The 18,225-nt window shown below is 42.0% G+C and overlaps 1 protein-coding gene across 2 annotated transcripts in view; it reads left to right on the top strand.

The window, feature by feature from the left end:
* ZNF236 (zinc finger protein 236) overlaps positions 1–18,225 on the top strand; it is a 147,404-nt gene that overhangs the window by 27,199 nt on the left and 101,980 nt on the right. For both annotated transcript variants that reach the window (XM_030810254.1, XM_030810253.1), the window contains exons 2-3: positions 1,440–1,582; positions 3,795–3,959. In XM_030810254.1, the coding sequence (XP_030666114.1) occupies positions 1,440–1,582; positions 3,795–3,959 (308 nt within the window). The remainder of the gene's footprint in view (positions 1–1,439; positions 1,583–3,794; positions 3,960–18,225) is intronic.

Here is an 18,225-nt window from a genome sequence, read left to right as displayed (position 1 = left end):
CTTTTGGAATCTCCAGGTCCTTGCTACAAGGCAGATTCAACCTTCGGCGAGGAGACTTTTGGCAGAAATGGGAACTGCAGGCTGTTTTCTCAAAACAAAGATTTCAAGGCCTATAGAACATTTCGAGTGCCCGTGTTTACCACACAAACTCTTGAGAACAAGGGCCTTTCTTGAGCTACTTGGTTCTTCAGCTTACCCCGTGCTCTACTCCCAAGTTTGTGAAGTCTCATATTTTTGGATCAAATTTGATACAAATAGCTGTGTGCAACATATTTCTGGTCTTCACATAGCAAAGTATATTACATATTTATGTCCAAATTATAACACTTGAAGTATATTTATTTTTAAAAATTGTAGAGATTTAGGGCATCTTTCTTTTATGGCATTTTTGACAAGTTTTATGATTATTCTGTGATCTGTTATTTGTCATATATAGTCTTATTTGAAAATACTTTTAAGTTAAAAGCACTTTACCTGGGTGGGTTTATAGAAACTCTTTGTAAAAATTGAGGATTGTCTGAGGCATTGCAGTCTCTTGTCTTCCTGAAACCTCCTAAGCCATGTGTATATATGAGAGAGCAAAGGTTTTATTTTTAAGAGACAGGGTCTTTCTCTGTGGCCCAGGCTGGGGTGCAGTGGTGCGATCATAGGTCACTACAGCCCGAAACTCTTGGGCTCAAGAGATCCTTCCACCTCAGCCTCCCGAATAGGTAGGACTACAGATACGTGCTGCCATGCCTAGCTAATTTTTTAGTAGAGATGAGGTCTCACTGTGTTGCCCAGGCTGGTCTTGAACTCCAGGCCTCAGGCAATTCTCCTGCCTTGTCTTCCCAAAGCGCTGAAATAAAAGGCATGAGCCACTGTGCGTGGCAGTTTTTCTTTTTTACTTAATCTTGTTTTGCAGCAGTTTTGAGACATTGAGTTTGTGAATTAGCATTTAAAGGCTTTAATATTTCTACTAGAGTTCTGTTTACTGAGTGATTTAAGATACTGGAGTTTTGTTTACTGAGTGATTTAAGAAACAATGTGGATTATTGATGAAATCTTAAAGTGATTTGGGGGTGAAATGCGTCAGTGGTTTGTAGTGACTTTGAAACACTATACAGTAGGTTCACATGGTTTAAGAAGCATCATTATGGCTTTTGTGTGTTTTGGTGTGTGTGGCAGTGCAGCCTCAGGAATTTAGTTTAAGCTTCTGAAAAGCCCACCAATATGTATTTAGAATTCTGTTGTCCCATATCTTAGTCATCTCAATGTTTCTCATTTCTAACTTTAAAACATGTCAGTTAAAAAAATTAAGTATATCATTAATTTCATCTAAAATCTCTCATAAATCTCTGACATAATTTGGTTTTTAAACAATAACCAATAATTTGGTTTTATTTATGTGATGAGAATAACAACTGGTATTTATTGTCTATACTTATGCAATTTTATAGATGGAGTTTTAACATTGAATGCGGAGAACACTAATTATGCCTATCAAGTTCCAAACTTCCATAAATGTGAAATCTGTCTACTATCTTTTCCAAAAGAATCCCAGTTTCAACGCCACATGAGGGATCACGAGCGAAATGACAAGGTATGTATTTTCAAAGGTGGTGTCAGGAATGTGAGCGTTGAAACTGGAGGTATTGTAAAAATGAACAAGTAAAATCAAAACTTTTATTTAGGTTCCTAAATAGTAGAACATTTTATATTCTACAAATAAATATTTTGGCCTTTTTAAAAGTTGTAGTTGTATTCCTAGCTATTATTTGATAAGGTGAGAGAGTGAGAGCTTGTCCTGGTGAATTTGTATATTGAAGTTATTTATTTGTGGACAAATAAATATGACTTTTTAAAAGTAGTTTCAATTTCCTGTATGACTGAACACAGAAGTGGTGTGTTTTGTAGTATTTTTCTCCAGTGGGGAGTTTTATCTTTAAGTGATCTTACATTTAAAAATGGTATTCTAGATGTTTTAGGTTGTATTTCAGGAGGAAGCAAATATTAGATACTATCTTAAATAGAAATTTGAACTCTTTTTTTGCAGTACCTCCTGTGGGATATGTCAAGAATTTTAGTGCCTTAATGGAATGATTTGCCTAATAGATGGAAAGTGGCGGTTAAAACTATAATTAAAAAAGTGATTGTCAACTTTTCTCTAGGTAGGAGCATGTAAGCTAGTGAGCCATTTGAGACCAGAAAAACACCAGGGACCTCCTTTAGAGAACAGGATATGACCACCTCAGGCTTGACTTTCAGCACAAACGGTGCTGCTGTGGCTATGATAATATAATATACCAGTATGCACCAGTATTATTTTCTCAGGTTTGACAATCTGAAGATGCTGACTTATTCCTCAGTATCAAGGATCTTGTTACTTCAGAGATAAATACCGGTGATTATCTTTTTACAAGTGAATAGCAGAATACCTTCCATTTTGGGAAAGTCTTAGACCTAGATAAGCAACTCTGTTAAAATCTAGTAAAATTTTTTATGATTATTTTACTTCAAGTGTGTGGTTTTTTTTTTTTTTTTTTTTTTTTTTTTGTGAGATGAGTTTCACTCTGTTGCCCAGACTGGAGAGTGGCACCATCTCGGCTCACTGCAACCTCCTCCTCCCAGGTTCAAGCGATTCTCCTGCCTCAGCTTCCCAAGTAGCTGGGATTACAGGCACGCGCCACCACGCCTATCTCATTTTTATGGTTTTAGTAGAGACGGGCTTTCGCCGTGTTGGCCAGGCTGGTCTCGAACTCCTGACCTCAGGGTGATCCGCCTGCCTCGGCCTCCCAAAGTGCTGGGATTACAGGCGTGAGCCACCACCCCTGGCCTGCTTGAAGTAATTTTGTTTATAATAGTAGATTTGGTCAGAAATAGGAGGGAAAAATCCAACTTAATGAGTTGAAATTTTTCAGAGACTACAATCGAATAAATTTATACGCAGCTTTTTCTTTCTTTTTTTTTTTAAAGCTTCATCATAAACTCTATTATTTCAATGAATAGAAGAGTTTGACAGAGAAAATGTTTGGAAGAAAACATTGAGAATACATTATTAGAATATGTTTCTTTCTTTCTGTGTTCATTTTACAGCGGTATCCACAGACACTTACAAATGACAAATGTAAGCATGCATACTTAGATGTTCAACACAAACCCATGTCATGCAAACACATGGAGAAAGAAACTTTTTTTTTTGCGTGATACAGAGTCTCACCCTCTTGCCCAGGCTGGAATGCAGTGGTGCAATCTTGGCTCATTGCAGCCTTGGCCTCCCAGGTTCAAGCGATTCTCTTGCCTCAGCCTCCCAAGTAGCTGGGACTATAGGCGCCTGCCACCATACCTGGCTAATTTTTGTATTTTTAGTAGAGATGGAGTTTCACCATGTTGGCCAGGCTGGTCTTGAACTCTTGAGCTCAAGTGATCCACCCGCCTCGTCCTCCCAAAGTGCTGGGATTACAGGCGTGAGCCACTGTGCCTGGGCACAGAAATATGTTTTAATAACATGTTTTAAAGGTTATCTTTGAAAGGTGTTTCATTGTCACTTATACTCACTGAAAGAAAACAGCTTTTCTTATTAGAAATATTTCTTATGTGTATGTATGTGTTTTCATCCTTATAATCCTTTCAGTAATTCTATCAGGTGCTTTACTGTGTTTATTTTGGATTTATTGACTTAAGAGGAGACTTCAGAAGTTTCTGTAGATTGTCTGTACATTATGGTACTTGTTAATATTTTCATAACATTTATTGAGCAAGCATCTGTGAAAAGATTGTATTTCAGTGGCTTCTTCACTTTTCTCTCCAAATAGCCACATCGATGTGACCAGTGCCCCCAAACATTTAATGTTGAATTCAACCTGACACTTCATAAATGCACTCACAGCGGGGAAGATCCTACCTGCCCTGTGTGTAACAAGAAATTCTCCAGAGTGGCTAGTCTCAAAGCGCATATTATGCTACATGAAAAGGAAGAGGTAATCGTCGTCATTTTGCATATACTTTGTTAACTGATTGTTAAAATACATCTGATCATGACTCAGGAGGATTTTAGATATAAACTCGTTTTAAAAGTCTTTTGTGTAGATTTCAAGGAGTGAATTGTCATTAGATTTGCCTTGATACTAGTTGACTGATAAGATATTTTATTTTCTGGCCCTGTCAGTGCCTTAGGGTAGAGACATTTTAATGTGTAGTATATTTGAAGGATCAAAATATATCCACATTGGCTGGTAGAGGCTCCTCCTGGCGCCTCACCCGCCTCTTTGTAAACAGAAACTAACTTTTATACGATTCTGCCATGTCCAAAAGTAACTTTTCTGCTTCTGAACATGGTAGAATCTCCTTGCTTGCTCCTGGGTCCTCTGACCTGTGAGAATCTGAGGGAAGAGAATCATTTCATGATGGCCCAAAGCAGCTTATACACCAAAGTGACCACTCCTGGGAGCTCCACAGGCCCAATGTCTAGAACAGCTTTAAGGATGACAGGCCACAGTGCTGGGGTGGGGGCTGAATCTAAAGTGTCAATGGCTGTTGCTTAAAACAATGCTCCTTCTTGGTCAGGTGCAGTGGCTCATGCCTGTTATCCCAGTGTTTGGGAAGCTGAGATAGGAAAATTGCTTGAGGCCAGGAGTTTGAAACCAACCTGGACAACACAGTGAGACCCCATCTCTACCAAACAAAAAAAAAGAAAAAGAAAACCTTCTGTGAACTCCCTTTGCATTATTACTGTAGAAAATTAGGAAGATACAGAAAGTTAAAGGAGAAAGTCATCTCTAATTTTGAGATAATTACTGATAACTATTTGGTATATTTTCTTCCAGAGACAGAAAAACACAGTATTGAAATTGCATATTCAGACGATTCCTGACTGAAGATGGTTTAGACTTAATGTTTTTTGACTTTACGGTGGTGTGAAAGCACACATTTCGTAGAAACCTTACTTCTCTTGTGATGTTAGGCAGAGGCAGCGAACTGCAACTCCCTGTCAGCCACACGCTTTTGGCTTGTGATATTTCCAATTCACCATGGGTTTATCGGGATGTAATCCCATCGTAAATCAGGGAGCACCTGTATAAAATTTACATTGTGAAAACTGACTTCACACTTTCTGTTTTTTGTTTTTTTTGAGGTGGAGTTTTGCTTTTGTTGCCTAGGCTGGAGTGCAGTGGCGCTATCTTAGCTCACTTCAACCTCCACCTCCTGGGTTCAAAGGATTCTCCTGCCATAGCCTCCCGAATAGCTGGGATTACAGGTGCCTGCCACCACACCTGGCTAATTTTTGTATTTTTAGTAGAGATGGGATTTTGCCATGTTGGCCAAGCTGGTCTTGAACCCCTGACCTCAGGTGATCCACCAGCCATGGCCTCCCAAAATGCTGGGATTGCAGGTGTGAGCCACCACGCCCCGCCTGACTTCATACTTTCTACGTGATTTTGGATCCTGTTTTTATCAATGTCTTTAGTTTTTATTTTAAAGTAATTTATTTCTATCTCTTAAAATCTTATAATACAAGTAATGCGTATTTATTTTGGAAAAAAATTAGTAAAAAAGGTAACATTAAAACCACTCATAGTGGACTTTAACAAAGCTGAACACATAGAAACAGCAAAGTGGTGGTTACCAGAGGCTGGGGGATGGGGGGATTGGGGAGATGTTGGTCAAAGGCCACAATATTTCAGTTAGACGGGAGGAGTAAGTTCAAGAGATGTGTTGTACATCATGGGGACTAAGTTAATAAGAATACATTGTATGTTTGAAAATTGCTGGCTGGGCACAGTGGCTCACATCTGTAATCCTAGCACTTTGGGAGGTCAAGGTGGGCAGATCACTTGAGGTCAGGAGTTCAAGACCAGCCTGGCCAACATGGTGAAACCCTGTCTCTATTAAAAATACAAAAATTAGCCGGGCGTGGTGGCAGGCACCTATAATCCCAACTACTCAGTAGGCTAAGGCGGGAGAATCACTTGAACCCGGGAGGTGGAGGTTGCAGTGAGCTGACATCATGCTATTGCACTCCAGCCTGGGCAACAGAGCAAGACTCTGTCTTTAAAAAAAAAAAAAAAAAAAAAAGAAAAGAAAAAGAAAATTGCTGTGAGAGTAGATTTTAAGTGTTCTCTCCATGAGAAATATATATGTGAGATAACGCATGCAAAATAGGTTGATTTAGCCATTCCTCAACGTATACTTATACCAAAACATCATGTGGTACACTATAAATACGTACAGTTTTACTTATCAATTTACAAATCAATTAGTTAAAAAAATTATAAGAAAGAAAACATACTATGTGGAGAGAATGCATTTGTGGTATTTTAAACTGTTTTTTCTATACATGCTTTTCTTAACAGTTTATGTTTAAAATAGTTTTTTAAATACAAAAGTAGGATTATGTCATTATGCAGACTACTTTTGTAACCTACCTTTTTCCATAACCTATTGTAAATACATGCTCCCTCTTTTCACTCATCTTCAAAGTTATTACTCATTATCAAATATTAATATTTTAAATTATTAAAATCTGCAGTATCTTGGGTGGGTGTGGCAGCTCCTGCTTGTAATCCGAGCACTTTGGGAGACCGAGGCGCTTGAGCTCAGGAGTTTGAGACTAGCCTGGGCAACATAGACTATCACTACAAAAAAAAAGTCTTCAGCATGTGGATTTAGCATAATAAAATTTAATAATTTTCATCATTGTTTAACATTTACATTGTTTATATTTTTTAATATTGTAAGTAATATATCTTTGCATGTGAATCTTCTTATGCATCTTTAATTATTTCCTTAGGACAGATTCCTACAGTTAGATTAATTGGATTAACAAATAAGACTTTTTTCCCCCAAGTTCTTTATAGAATGCCATATGACATTCTAGAAAGTACATGCCAATTTAACACCTTCTCTTGCAGAGTTTAGGAATGCCTGTGTCACTTATTGATAGTGCTATTCAAAAATGACTATAGCTATATTTATATTTTTATTTATTTTTGGAGGGGGAGGAGTCATGTTCTGTCCCCCAGGTTGTACTACAGTGGTGTGATCTCAGCTCACTGCAGCCTCCGCCTCCCAGGTTCAAGTGATTCTCCTGCCTCAGCCTCCCGAGTAGCTGGGATTACAGGCGCCCCACCATATCCAGCTAATTTTTGTATTTTTAGTAGAGACAGGGTTTCGCCATGTTGGCCAGGCTAGTCTTGAACTCCTGACCTCAAGTGATCTGCCCACCTCAGCCTCCCAGAGTGCTGGGATTACAGGTATGAACCACTGTGCCTGGCCAGTTTAAATTTTTTTTTTTTTTTTTTTTTTTGAGATGGAGTCTCGCTCTGTCACCCAGGCTGGAGTGCAGTGGCACGATCTCGGCTCACCACAACCTCTGCCTCCCAGGTTCAAGCCATTCTCCTGCCTCAGCCTCCCAAGTAGCTGGGATTACCGGTGCGTGCCACCACGCCCAGCTAATTTTTTTTTTTTTTATTTTGAGTAGAGACAGGGTTTCACCATGTTGGCCAGGCTGGTCTCAAACTCCTGACCTCGTGATCCACCCACCTTGGCCTCCCAAAGTGCTGGGATTACAGGCATGAGCCACCATGCCCCGCCCAGTTTAATTTCTTAAAAGCTGAAAATGTATTAAATAATGGTGTATTAATATATCTTAGAATAAGTCCTACGTGCACACAGTAAGAAATCAAACAACGGAGAAGGTTATAGAGAGCAAAAAGTTACGTCTCCTTTGGGTTCCTAAGTTCCAGTTTTGCTCCTCAGAAACAACTTTCATTAGCAGTTTCTTCTGTATCCTTCCAGGGACATTCTATGCCTATACAAATCTCCTCCGTACCCTTATTAGTCAACCCATAATATTCTGTGCCTTTTCATCAGTTAACTATGTGTCTTAAGTGTAATTCCACATCTGTTAATCAGAGAGCTGTCGCTTTCTTTTTAAGAGATGCATGGTATTATATTGTTTATTTATGTATCATAATTAGCAAGTCACTGCTGTTAGGCATATAGGTCGTTTCCAGCCTTTTCCAGACAAAGCTATGGTGATCAAATATTTTTGTCCATGTTTGAGTTCTCAAGATGGGCAGTGTGGTATCCCAGAGGACATTTGGTTATCACCGTTGTGGGGCTGGGTGTGGATGGGGTGCTTCTGTTATTTGTGAGTAGAGGATGCTGCCGAACACCCTGCAGTGCCCAGCACAGCCTCCATTGCTACGAGTGACCTCCCAGCACAGCCTCCATTGCTACGAATGACCTCCCAGCACAGCCTCCATTGCTACGAGTGACCTCCCAGCACAGCCTCCATTGCTACGAGTGACCTCCCAGCACAGCCTCCATTGCTACGAGTGACCTCCCAGCACAGCCTCCATTGCTACGAGTGACCTCCCAGCACAGCAGTAGTGTGAGGTTGAGGAAACCCTGGGTTAATAGAAATGTGAGACATATTCCTGGAAATGGAGTCGTTAGGTCAAAGGATATGTGAATGCAAAATTTACATATTGTCAAATTGTTTTCCAAAGAGATTTTATCAGTTTATCCTCCAGCCAATAAATGGTGTATAAGATTGCTCATTTCTTCATACCATTTTCTTTCTCTTTAAAAAAATTTTTACTTTAAAAAAAAAATAGAAATCAGGTCTCACCATGTTGCCCAGGCTGCTCTTGAACTCCTGGTCTCAAGTAGTGGTTGGATTACAGGCGTGAGCCACTGTGCCCAGCCCATTTTCTTTCTTCTTTTTTTTTTTTTTTTTTTTTTTTTTTTGAGACAGAGTTTTGCTCTGTTGCCCAGGCTAGAGGCACAATCTCAATCCACTGCAACCTCTGTCTCCCGGGTTCAAGCGATTCTCCTGCCTCAGCCTCCTGAGTAGCTGGAATTGCAGGCGCCTGCCACCACGCCCGGCTAATTTTTGTATTTTTAGTAGAGATGGGGCTTTGCCATGTTGGCCAGGCTGGGCTCGAACTCCTGACCTCAGGTGATCCACCCGCCTTGGCCTTCCAAAGTGCTGAGATTACAGGTATGAGCCACTGCACCTGGCCGGCCATACCATTTTCAATACTCTGTTGTAAAAGTTGTCTCCTCCAATCTGGTAATTTAAAGATGGTATGTTTTTGTTTTAATTTGTATTTCTTTAATTATGAGTGAAGTTTAGCATCTTTCCATGTTTATTAGCCATGAATAATATTTTTATGTTAATTAAATAATTTTTTTTTTTTGCAAGGTGGATGTGTGGGGATTATGGGTCTTATTCTTGCAAACTTGTGTGAAGTATTTACATTCCTGGAAAGTTAGGTTTTTCTGCCTTGCATGACAAAATTATTTCTTGGTTTCTGGTTTCGTTATTTTTCTCTTCCTGGCAGAAATTTTTAAATTGTCATGGACTCAAATTTTCAATCTGTTCATTTATGGATTCTGGTTCTTGTGGCTTGATTAGAAATGCTTCCCAATTCTAAAATTATTTTCTAAAGTATCCCACACGTCTGGAACATCCCACACAGATCTGCCTGGTACAGATCCTCATACATGCACAGCAGAACTTGCATGGAAGGGATGCATCCACACAGATGCTGCAGTGTAGCCCATCCCCGCGGGGCCTCCCTGCCTCCCCCTAGTTCCCACGTGGACCACTTCTCTCGCAGGTCTTTCCCATGTCCCCCCAGTTCCTGTGTGGGCTCCTTCTCTTGCAGGGCCTCCCCTCCTCCCCGTAATTCCTATGTGGGGTCCTTCTCTCGCAGGGCCTTCCCCCGGTTCCTGTGTGTGCTCTTTCTCTCCCAGGACCCAGCACCTGGCAGCACCAGCATCATTACTCACTCTCTCATCCTGGATGCTCTGAAGGAGCTGTCTGCTCAGCCGGGACCCCCATGGTCTTCCTATCCAACAGCCCTCAGGATGTCCACATTTCTCAAGCCAGCCCCCCGACCCTACTTCAGATGGCAGGCATAATTAGATATGGTCTTCCTCCTCTGCTGTGGTTTTGTGAAGTCAGCAGGGTCACCTACTTCAGTTTGCTGCCATGTAGGACCTCTCCCTTCCCATTCTTATGATTCCAGGCCTTCAGTTAACCACTCTCCTTCAGGTTACATTATCTGACACAAAAGACAGTCCAAAGCAGAGGAGAGTAGAAGGCTCGGGGTTTAGTTTTTGAATATTTGGATATTAACCAACTGTTAAAAGTCAAAGTGACACAGGCAGGTACACTTGGAGGAGAGCCCGTCTCCTGCACCCTTGCCCGCCCACTCGCCTTGGCCTTTCCCGGGCTGCCTTCCTGCTTTTCTAGTGTGTCTCTGCTGTGTCTCTCTTTGTAATGAGAAGCAAATGTTTGTATTTCTTATTTTCTTTTTCTGGCTTATCATAACATGTGAAATTTAGAATTTTATATAGTTAAATATAGGCTGGTATTTTTATTGTACTAAATATTTAGATTCAGGGGAGAACTGAACATGTTTATAATGTTGAATCTTTATGAGAACATGGAATGTGAAAACATCAGCGATGTTTGGTTACTATGGATTCAGTACACTTTTTACATTTCTTAAGTATTTTAAGATTCTAATGATATTGTATAGGGAGGTCTTTTGGCCATATGTTGTGTTACGTGCCTGTAGGAAAGTGATGCATTTGTGTGTGTTAGTTTTCCCTGCCATCCTCCCTGATTCTCTATGCAGCCTCATCTACAGGTAATAATCGGGTAGTAAGTTTTTGGTTCTGTGTTGTTGCAACTAGCATATGCGCAGTTTTTTAAAAAAAATGACGCTTATATCATTTATTTGTTTTCGTAGTGTGTAGTGATGGCATATTCACCTAACTTTTTATTTTGAAAAATTCCAATCCTAAGTGAAGATTTGAAATAATAGTACAATTGATATTTGTATAACCTTTTCCTAGACTCACCAACTGATAAATTTGCCAGATCTCACCTCCCCCCTTCTCCCTTTTTTGAACAATTTTCAAGTAAGCTACAGATTTCACGTTATTTTACCACTAAATACTTCAGGATGTAGCCCCTAAAAACAAAGACACTTTTCTTCATTTCACAGAACAGTGATCACAGTTTAACATTGCTATAATATCCGTTTTCAGAGGTCCCTATCTGGAGGGGAAAAGAGTGACATTTTACAAGGGGAGCAGTTAGTTTTGAACAGATGAGATACTTCTCTTTTGAGCCTGGAAGAAGTAGAAGAGGGCTCAGCTGGAGGCGGGTGCAGGTGGAGGAGGAAGGGGGAGAGGGCTCAGCTGGAGGCGGAAGTGGAGCTCCTCCTGGTGTGTCTTGCATGTGTTCCCAGCCTTCCTCAGACTGTGCTTTCTTAGTGTCTCATGAAGTGTTTCATAGACTTTCAGGGAGAACCCAAGGGTCTGTGTATTAACCAGTTAGATCTGTATGATCTAGTAAGTATTTCTGTCTTAATAACTTAATAGTTGTTTGAAAGACCAACCCGGGTGTGTTGGGTACTGCACAGTGTCTATATCCTTGCATTTCCTATTTACAATCATTTGCACATTGATTTTGGAGTTTTCTCTTCCACGTGGTTCTTCACTTCATCTTTGATCTTTAACCACAGCAACCGCGGAAACTTAGCTTCACAAAGACATGATGTTATTGAAACTGAAGTACCTCAATCTAGTTTCTGGGTGTTATTGGACAAGCGTGGAGCACCGCCGTTTCTCTTGAACATGCGACCTATTCCTGGGACTCCTCATAAGCTTGTTATGGTGCACTGTGGTGCCTCAGTTCATGGGCTGGGGCTGAGGCCTTAGAGCCCACATTTCTCTGGGAAATGGAAACATTACTTTGTCTTCACCAAAAACATGGGGTGGCCTGAGGCATCTAGAGATCTGCATGGGGGGCCTATTTTGGGAAATGGGAGCAGAGCCTGAGTGGGGCACATCCGTGGGCGGCCCTGGGAGCTGAGAGCCCATCTGGTTGTGGAGTCTGGGCTGGGCGGGCGTGTGGTCTCCTTTCCACGGCTCAACCGCTGGGAGGAGTGGAGATGGTGGTTTGCCTGGAGGTGGGGGCTTCTGAAGCGTGTGCTGTGGAATAACAAAGGAGTCAGGGCCATGGGAACGTTGGCGGGAGAGCTGAAATGTTGAGCCGTGTGGCCTAGGCAGAGAGGTGAAACTTGAGGGGTGTGCGTGAACCCTCTGTTAGGATGACACAGGTAGGTAAAGGTGGTTGAAGACATCTGCGCATGCCACACGCTCTGGGTGGCCCAACCCGAGGATGACATGAAGGGTAAAGATTACCTCTAAGGCTACACCCATCTACAGGGGTCACCAGAACAGTGAGCTTTACCGTTTTCCATTCTGAAGTTCCTTCAGATGTGCCTTTTAATAATTCACTGTGATTTCCTCCATAACTGGAAAGAGAAACAGCTGTTATCTGTCATTCGCAGATGTTCTAAAGTATTTATACCTTATTTTGAAAACCTTCCCTTTGTCTGTTTTCTCTTCCACAGATGGGCCAGGTTCTTTTCCAGATCACTTCCCACAGTGGTGCTCACATTCTTTGCTGTTTGCTTCAGTCCCTGCCTCTGCTGTTGTGTGGTTTTGTTATGCCGTGGTCTCCTGAGTAGGACCACGTCATCTGAACTTTGTGCAGCCTGCTCTCATCCAAACCCTCAGTTCTGTTTGTAAAACTCCAGCTCCCTTTGTCTCTCGCTGTTGTGGTTGTAAGAACTTACACATTCCTCCGCTTCTGATTCCTTTTTAAATTTTTTTGGAAAGGTTTTTGAGAAATATGTGTCTTCTGAAATCGCTTGACTTTACATTTCTATTACTACTCACCCCTGCTTCTGGTTTCTCCCTTCAGCACACAGCAGGCTGTCTTTGATTAATAAGTGCTAACAGGAGAAGAAAGCGGGGAAGAGTCATGGAAGAGGCTTTGCTGAACTCTGGCGTGAAGCTGGTGAGGGAGCTGTGAGGATGCTTCACTGCTTCCTTGGCACCGCGTGTCCGTGCTGCCAGAGGAAGGGTTCTGGAAGTTGGGCTGTCATATTCAGCCACCTGAACTTAGCAACCTCATACTGAGCTCAAGATTTACATGAGCAGAGGGGAAAAAGGCCTCATTGTGCTTGTTCCGTAATAACATGTTGGCAATATGTTGGCTCTCTTTTTTCCAACCGTTGTGTTAACGCTTAGCTCAGAGTTTGTGACTGTGCCTCACCTGGCGGGCTGGCGTATGTGGTACAGAGCTGGTAGGGCAGCCGTACCCTCAGCCTTGTCCAACATCTTCATTTGCTATCTCCGAGTTCTTTGCTTCTGAACCATGGTTTACAGTGAGAACAGGAGGAGGAAGGTGCACTGCTTCTCTTTAAAGGCGTGATCTGGAAGATGTATTTCAGTCCTGCTCACATCCAGTTGGGTAGAACATAGTCATCAGGCCAATGATCTAGTGGTTGGGGCGGTTGCGAAATAGTGTTGAGTTGATTAGCTGTATGCTCAGCCAATAAGTCTATTATTGCATAAGAAAGGAAGAATCAATATTGGAGCACAATTATAAGTCTTTTCCCTATATGTCAAAATAATACATTCCTTGCTGCCTTTGCATTTTGTGTTTGATTTTTCAGTTAATTGATTTGAATATGGCATATTAATAGTAACTAGAGGGATAATTTCTTACCTTTAATTGTATTTAAAAATAACCTCTAAGGTTCCAGCCACGATGGAGCAGCTTCCTTCTCCTAGGGGTCCCCTGTATCACTATTGTTAGAGATAACCAGCCAACAGGCACAGAAGGACTCTGGAAGGCATCAGAGGTGGTGGACAGTTGGAGGGACTTGAGGAATAACGTGGCTGTCAGCTCCCTGGGTTTCTTTTTTCTTTCTTTCTTTTTTTTTTTTTTTTTTTTTGAGACGGAGTTTCGCTCTTGTTGCCCAGGCTGGAGTGCAGTGGTGCAATCCGGCTCACTGCAGGCTCCATCTCCTGGATTCAAGCAATCCTCCTGCCTCAGCCTCCCGAGTAGCTGGGACTACAGGTGCCCGCCACCACGCCCGGCTAGTTTTTTGTATTTTTAGTAGAGATGGGATTTCATCGTGTTAGCCAGGATGGTCTCGATCTCCTGACCTCATGATCTGTCCGCTTCAGCCTCCCAACGTGCTGGGATTGCAGGCATGAGCCACCGTGCCCGGCCTGGGTTTCTTTTTTTCCTCTCAGACACCTGGACAGGGTTTTGAAGAAGCCTGCAGCCTTCTGCCAACAAGCGGAGAAAAAAAACACTCTAAGAAAAGCTGGTTTCCCTTAGCCAGTACTGGGAAAAGGTTGGTCCAACAGAACAGAAAATCTTTTTATGGTGTTTACTCAATTCCAGTGAAATGCCAACTGAAAAGCTGCTCAGCGGAGCCGAGTGCAGCATTGCACTTCTATCCCATTCTGCCCCCATCCCTTGGGAGCTGGCAGCACTTCGATTTCCCCGGTGCTTGGGCCCAAGCAGGGAGCTAACCTTGCATCCAGGAGGGGGATTCTCCTGGCAGAGGAAGGAGACAGAATTCCCCTCCCGTGTGTTGGCAGAGTCTATCTGGAAGCCCGCCTTCCATCCTCCCTTAGCAGAAGCAGGCAGTGTTCTGATTCTCCCTCCAGAGTGTGTCAGTAGGTCCATTAGGGAGCTGGGCCTCCCTCCCCATCAGTGATGAGACAGAACCATGCAAGACAGACAAGTCTGCACTGTGCTTTCCTCCCCCCGGGGTCAGTGGGGCGCTGCGAAATGGGTATCCACTGCTGCTGGTCCTTACACTGCATCTGAACAGGGCAACTGCTGGTCAAAGGAGAGCCCAAGAACTGGTCCCACAGTTTAACACCCAAAGTGTCCAGGACACAGACACAAGCCAGCACAGTCCCTGCTGGAACAAGGAAAGAGCGGTATCAATATGAAGAGGGCCTGGACATTGGAATTACCTGACAAGTACTTTAAAGCAGCTGTCAAGAAAATGCTTTATGAGTTTTGAAACAAATGAAAAAATAGAAGAAAGAAATAGAAGAAATAACCAAAGGGAAATTACAGAACTGAAAAATCCCGTGATTGAACTAAAGAACTCAGCAGAAGGGCTTACTGATGGACCAGAGAGGACAGAGGAGAATCAGAGGAGAACTTGAAGATAGAGCAGCAGGAATGACTTAGGCTGAGCAACAGAGAAGAAATAGAAACATTAACAGGGCCTCAGGGAACTTTGGGACAATAACAGAAAATTCTACATTTGCATCGTGATCATCACGAAGGATAGGAGAAAGAGTGTGGGGCTGGAAATGTATTTGAAGAAATAATAGCTGAAAATGGCCCAGACTTGGTACAAGTCATAACTCACAGATTTAAGAATTCCAAACAGGGTAAACCCAAAGAAATACACACCAAGACATATCATAATGAAACATTTGAAAGCTAAACGTAAGAAAAAAATCTTGTGAGAGACTAGAGAGCAATGATCTGTTGTTTACAGACGAACACTGATTCAGGTGACAGCGAATTTCTCATCTGCCTCCATGGAAGCTAAAAGAAAATAGCACAAAATTTTTCAATTGCCGAAAGAAAAGAATTGTCAATTACAAATTCTTCTTCCTTTTTTTTTTTTTTTTTAAATTAGAGACGGAGTCTTGCTGTGTTGCCCAGGCTGGTCTCGAACTCATGGGCTCAAGTGATCCTCCCACCTCTGCCTGCAAAGTCCTGGGATTACGCATGTGAGCCACCATGCCTGGCTACAAATTCTATATGTGGCAAATGTCCTTCAGGCACGAAGGAGAAATAAAGACATTCTTAGATGAAGGAAAACAAACTCTTGCTAGCAGACTTACCTTGAAGAATCACTAAAAGACCTCCAAACAGAAAGGAAATGACACCGGAAGGAGGCTTGGAACTTCAGAAAAGAAAGAAGAATGATGTGGTGGTTAATTTTCTGTGTGAACGTGGAGAGTGTTTTTGGATGAGATTAACATTTAAACCACTGAGTAAGCAGATTGCCTTCCATGATGTGGGTGAGCCTCCTTCACAAAGACCTGAATAGAATGAAAAGACTGACTTCCCCAAGTGAGGGGGATTCTCCCGCAGACGGCCTTTGGTTGTCACTTACATTATCAGCTCTCCTAGGTCTCCATCCGCCAGCCCACACTGCAGATTTGGGGCTTGTCAGCCTCCATAATCATGAGCCAATTTCTTAAAACAAGTATCTTTTTTTTTAAGACAGTCTCACTCTGTTGCCGAGGCTGGAGTGCAGTGGCACTGTGTCGGCTCACTGCAACCTCTGTCTCCTGGGTTCAAGCAATTCTTCTGCCTCAGCCTCCAGAGTAGCTGGGATTACAGGCATCCACCACCACGCCTGGCTAGTTTTTATATTTTTAGTAGAGACGGGGTTTCACCATGTTGGCCAGGCTGGTCTTGAACTCCTGACCTCAGGTGATCCGCCCGCCTTGGCCTCCCAAAGTTCTGGAATTATAGGCGTGAGCCACCGCACCCAGCCAACAGATATTTACACACACATACATACACAGGCACACGCGTTCTCTTTGTTCTGTTTCTCTGGAAAACCCTAACACAAAAAGAAATCTTGATGATTTCCCATGGCCACTTAGCATCATGAGAATTACCCCAGGACAGCCTCTGCTTCTAGGTGAGAGATGTGATGTTAACTCTGTATGGAGAATGCAGTAAGTGGAAGGTCTGTTGTCCTAGTGGCCTGTGACTATACATGGGGTGTTGTTCTTCTTGAGAAGACTTCCTCAAGTGTTGCCAGGGCGGGCAGGGGGAGGGAGGAGCATCCTGGCTCTTTTTGGCTTGCAGGAGAGAAAGCAGAAAGACAGTGATGTAGCCGTCTGTAAGCTGGCAGGTCTTGGCTGTGGCCTGGGAGGTGCTGGATCTTGCTCGCACCATCTGAGCACGTTGTGCATAAACTGGGGTTGTCACTCAGACAGATCCAACAAATGCCTGAGTAATATCCATGTAGATATCCCTGAAACACATGAATCAGATCATCTGGTAAAAGAGTAAGTGAAAAGAGGGTGGGTGTGAGCCAGGGCAGTAACAGTATGGAGAGGAGTGGGCTGCGAGGGGTTTCGTGATGTGATTTTGAGACAGGAGGTGTAGTGGGGAATCATTGGTAATGAAAGCAGTGCATTTTGTTCAGATGCATTCAGGACTGCAGAGGTTTTTTTTTTTTTTTTTTTTAAAGAGCTGCATCAAATTATGATTTTTTTTGTGTGGGGAGTTTCCTAGAACAAATTTTCTTTTATCAACAAGTCACTAAAAATCTAGTAGTTTATTATTTCCTTAAATTATTATACAATAATACTACTTTAAAGTTACTTAAATGATTTTTGGATTTCTCAAAATATTTCACTTTTCTTTGTCTTTTTCTGCAGTGTAGCTAGAGGTAGTATCAATTAACAGCCTCATTTTAATGAGGTTTACAAACATTTATTTACAAGACTAGTATATGCAGATCAGAAAAAAGTCTGAGGAAAAAATCAATGTATTTTATTTGGAAATAACAGTTTATGCTCATTGACAGGTCATGTTTTTTCATGTTTGTACATTTCATTTTGAGGATCATTTAAGTAAATACTGTAATTGTGTGATGGAACTCCAAATGAGTGAATTAACTGAAATTTGTACTAAGTCAGCAGTGGCTACTGATGAAGTAATTATTGAGTACTCACTCTAGGCCACGCACAGTCAGCGTCTTACATCTGTCATTTTGTCTAACCTTATAACAGCCCTGTGAGGGCAGGGGTTATTGTTATCCCTGTTTCATAGGCTCAGGGTGGGCAGCACACCCAAACTAGCAGGTTAGCTAGTGATTGGCAGCCTTAAGGTGAACCTAGACCCAGCTGCAGAACATCTAGACCAGCATCATCTAAGTGAAAGATGAGTAATTTAAAATTTTCTAGTAGCCACATTTTTAAAAGAAAAAAAAACCCCGAACAGGTGAAATAAATGTTAATATATTTATTAAAATATGTCCAAAATATGAACTCAGATATTAAAGATTACTGAGCTATCATTCTTGTATTTTTGCTCAGAGTCTTTGAACTCCTGTGTGTGTGTGTTCTGCAGTTACCCCATGCCTTGGTTCAGAGGGTCCCTGGTTCACAAGCTCAGTAAGTCAGGCCACAGCCTGCGCTCTGCTGTGCCTCTAAACCAAGCGAGACAATGATGTGATCTATCTATTAAAAACTTGAAAGCTGTCATTTTGTTTCAAGGTCATCTCTTAAACCATAATCTTAGTTTGAATTCTTTCCTGACCCTTTGTAGTGCTGAGGTCATCCTACTTCTCTCTA

Source organism: Nomascus leucogenys, chromosome 4, assembly GCF_006542625.1.
Source record: "Nomascus leucogenys isolate Asia chromosome 4, Asia_NLE_v1, whole genome shotgun sequence".
In the NCBI taxonomy this organism is placed as follows: Eukaryota; Metazoa; Chordata; class Mammalia; order Primates; family Hylobatidae; genus Nomascus; species Nomascus leucogenys.
This window is presented reverse-complemented; position numbering and strand designations above follow the sequence as displayed.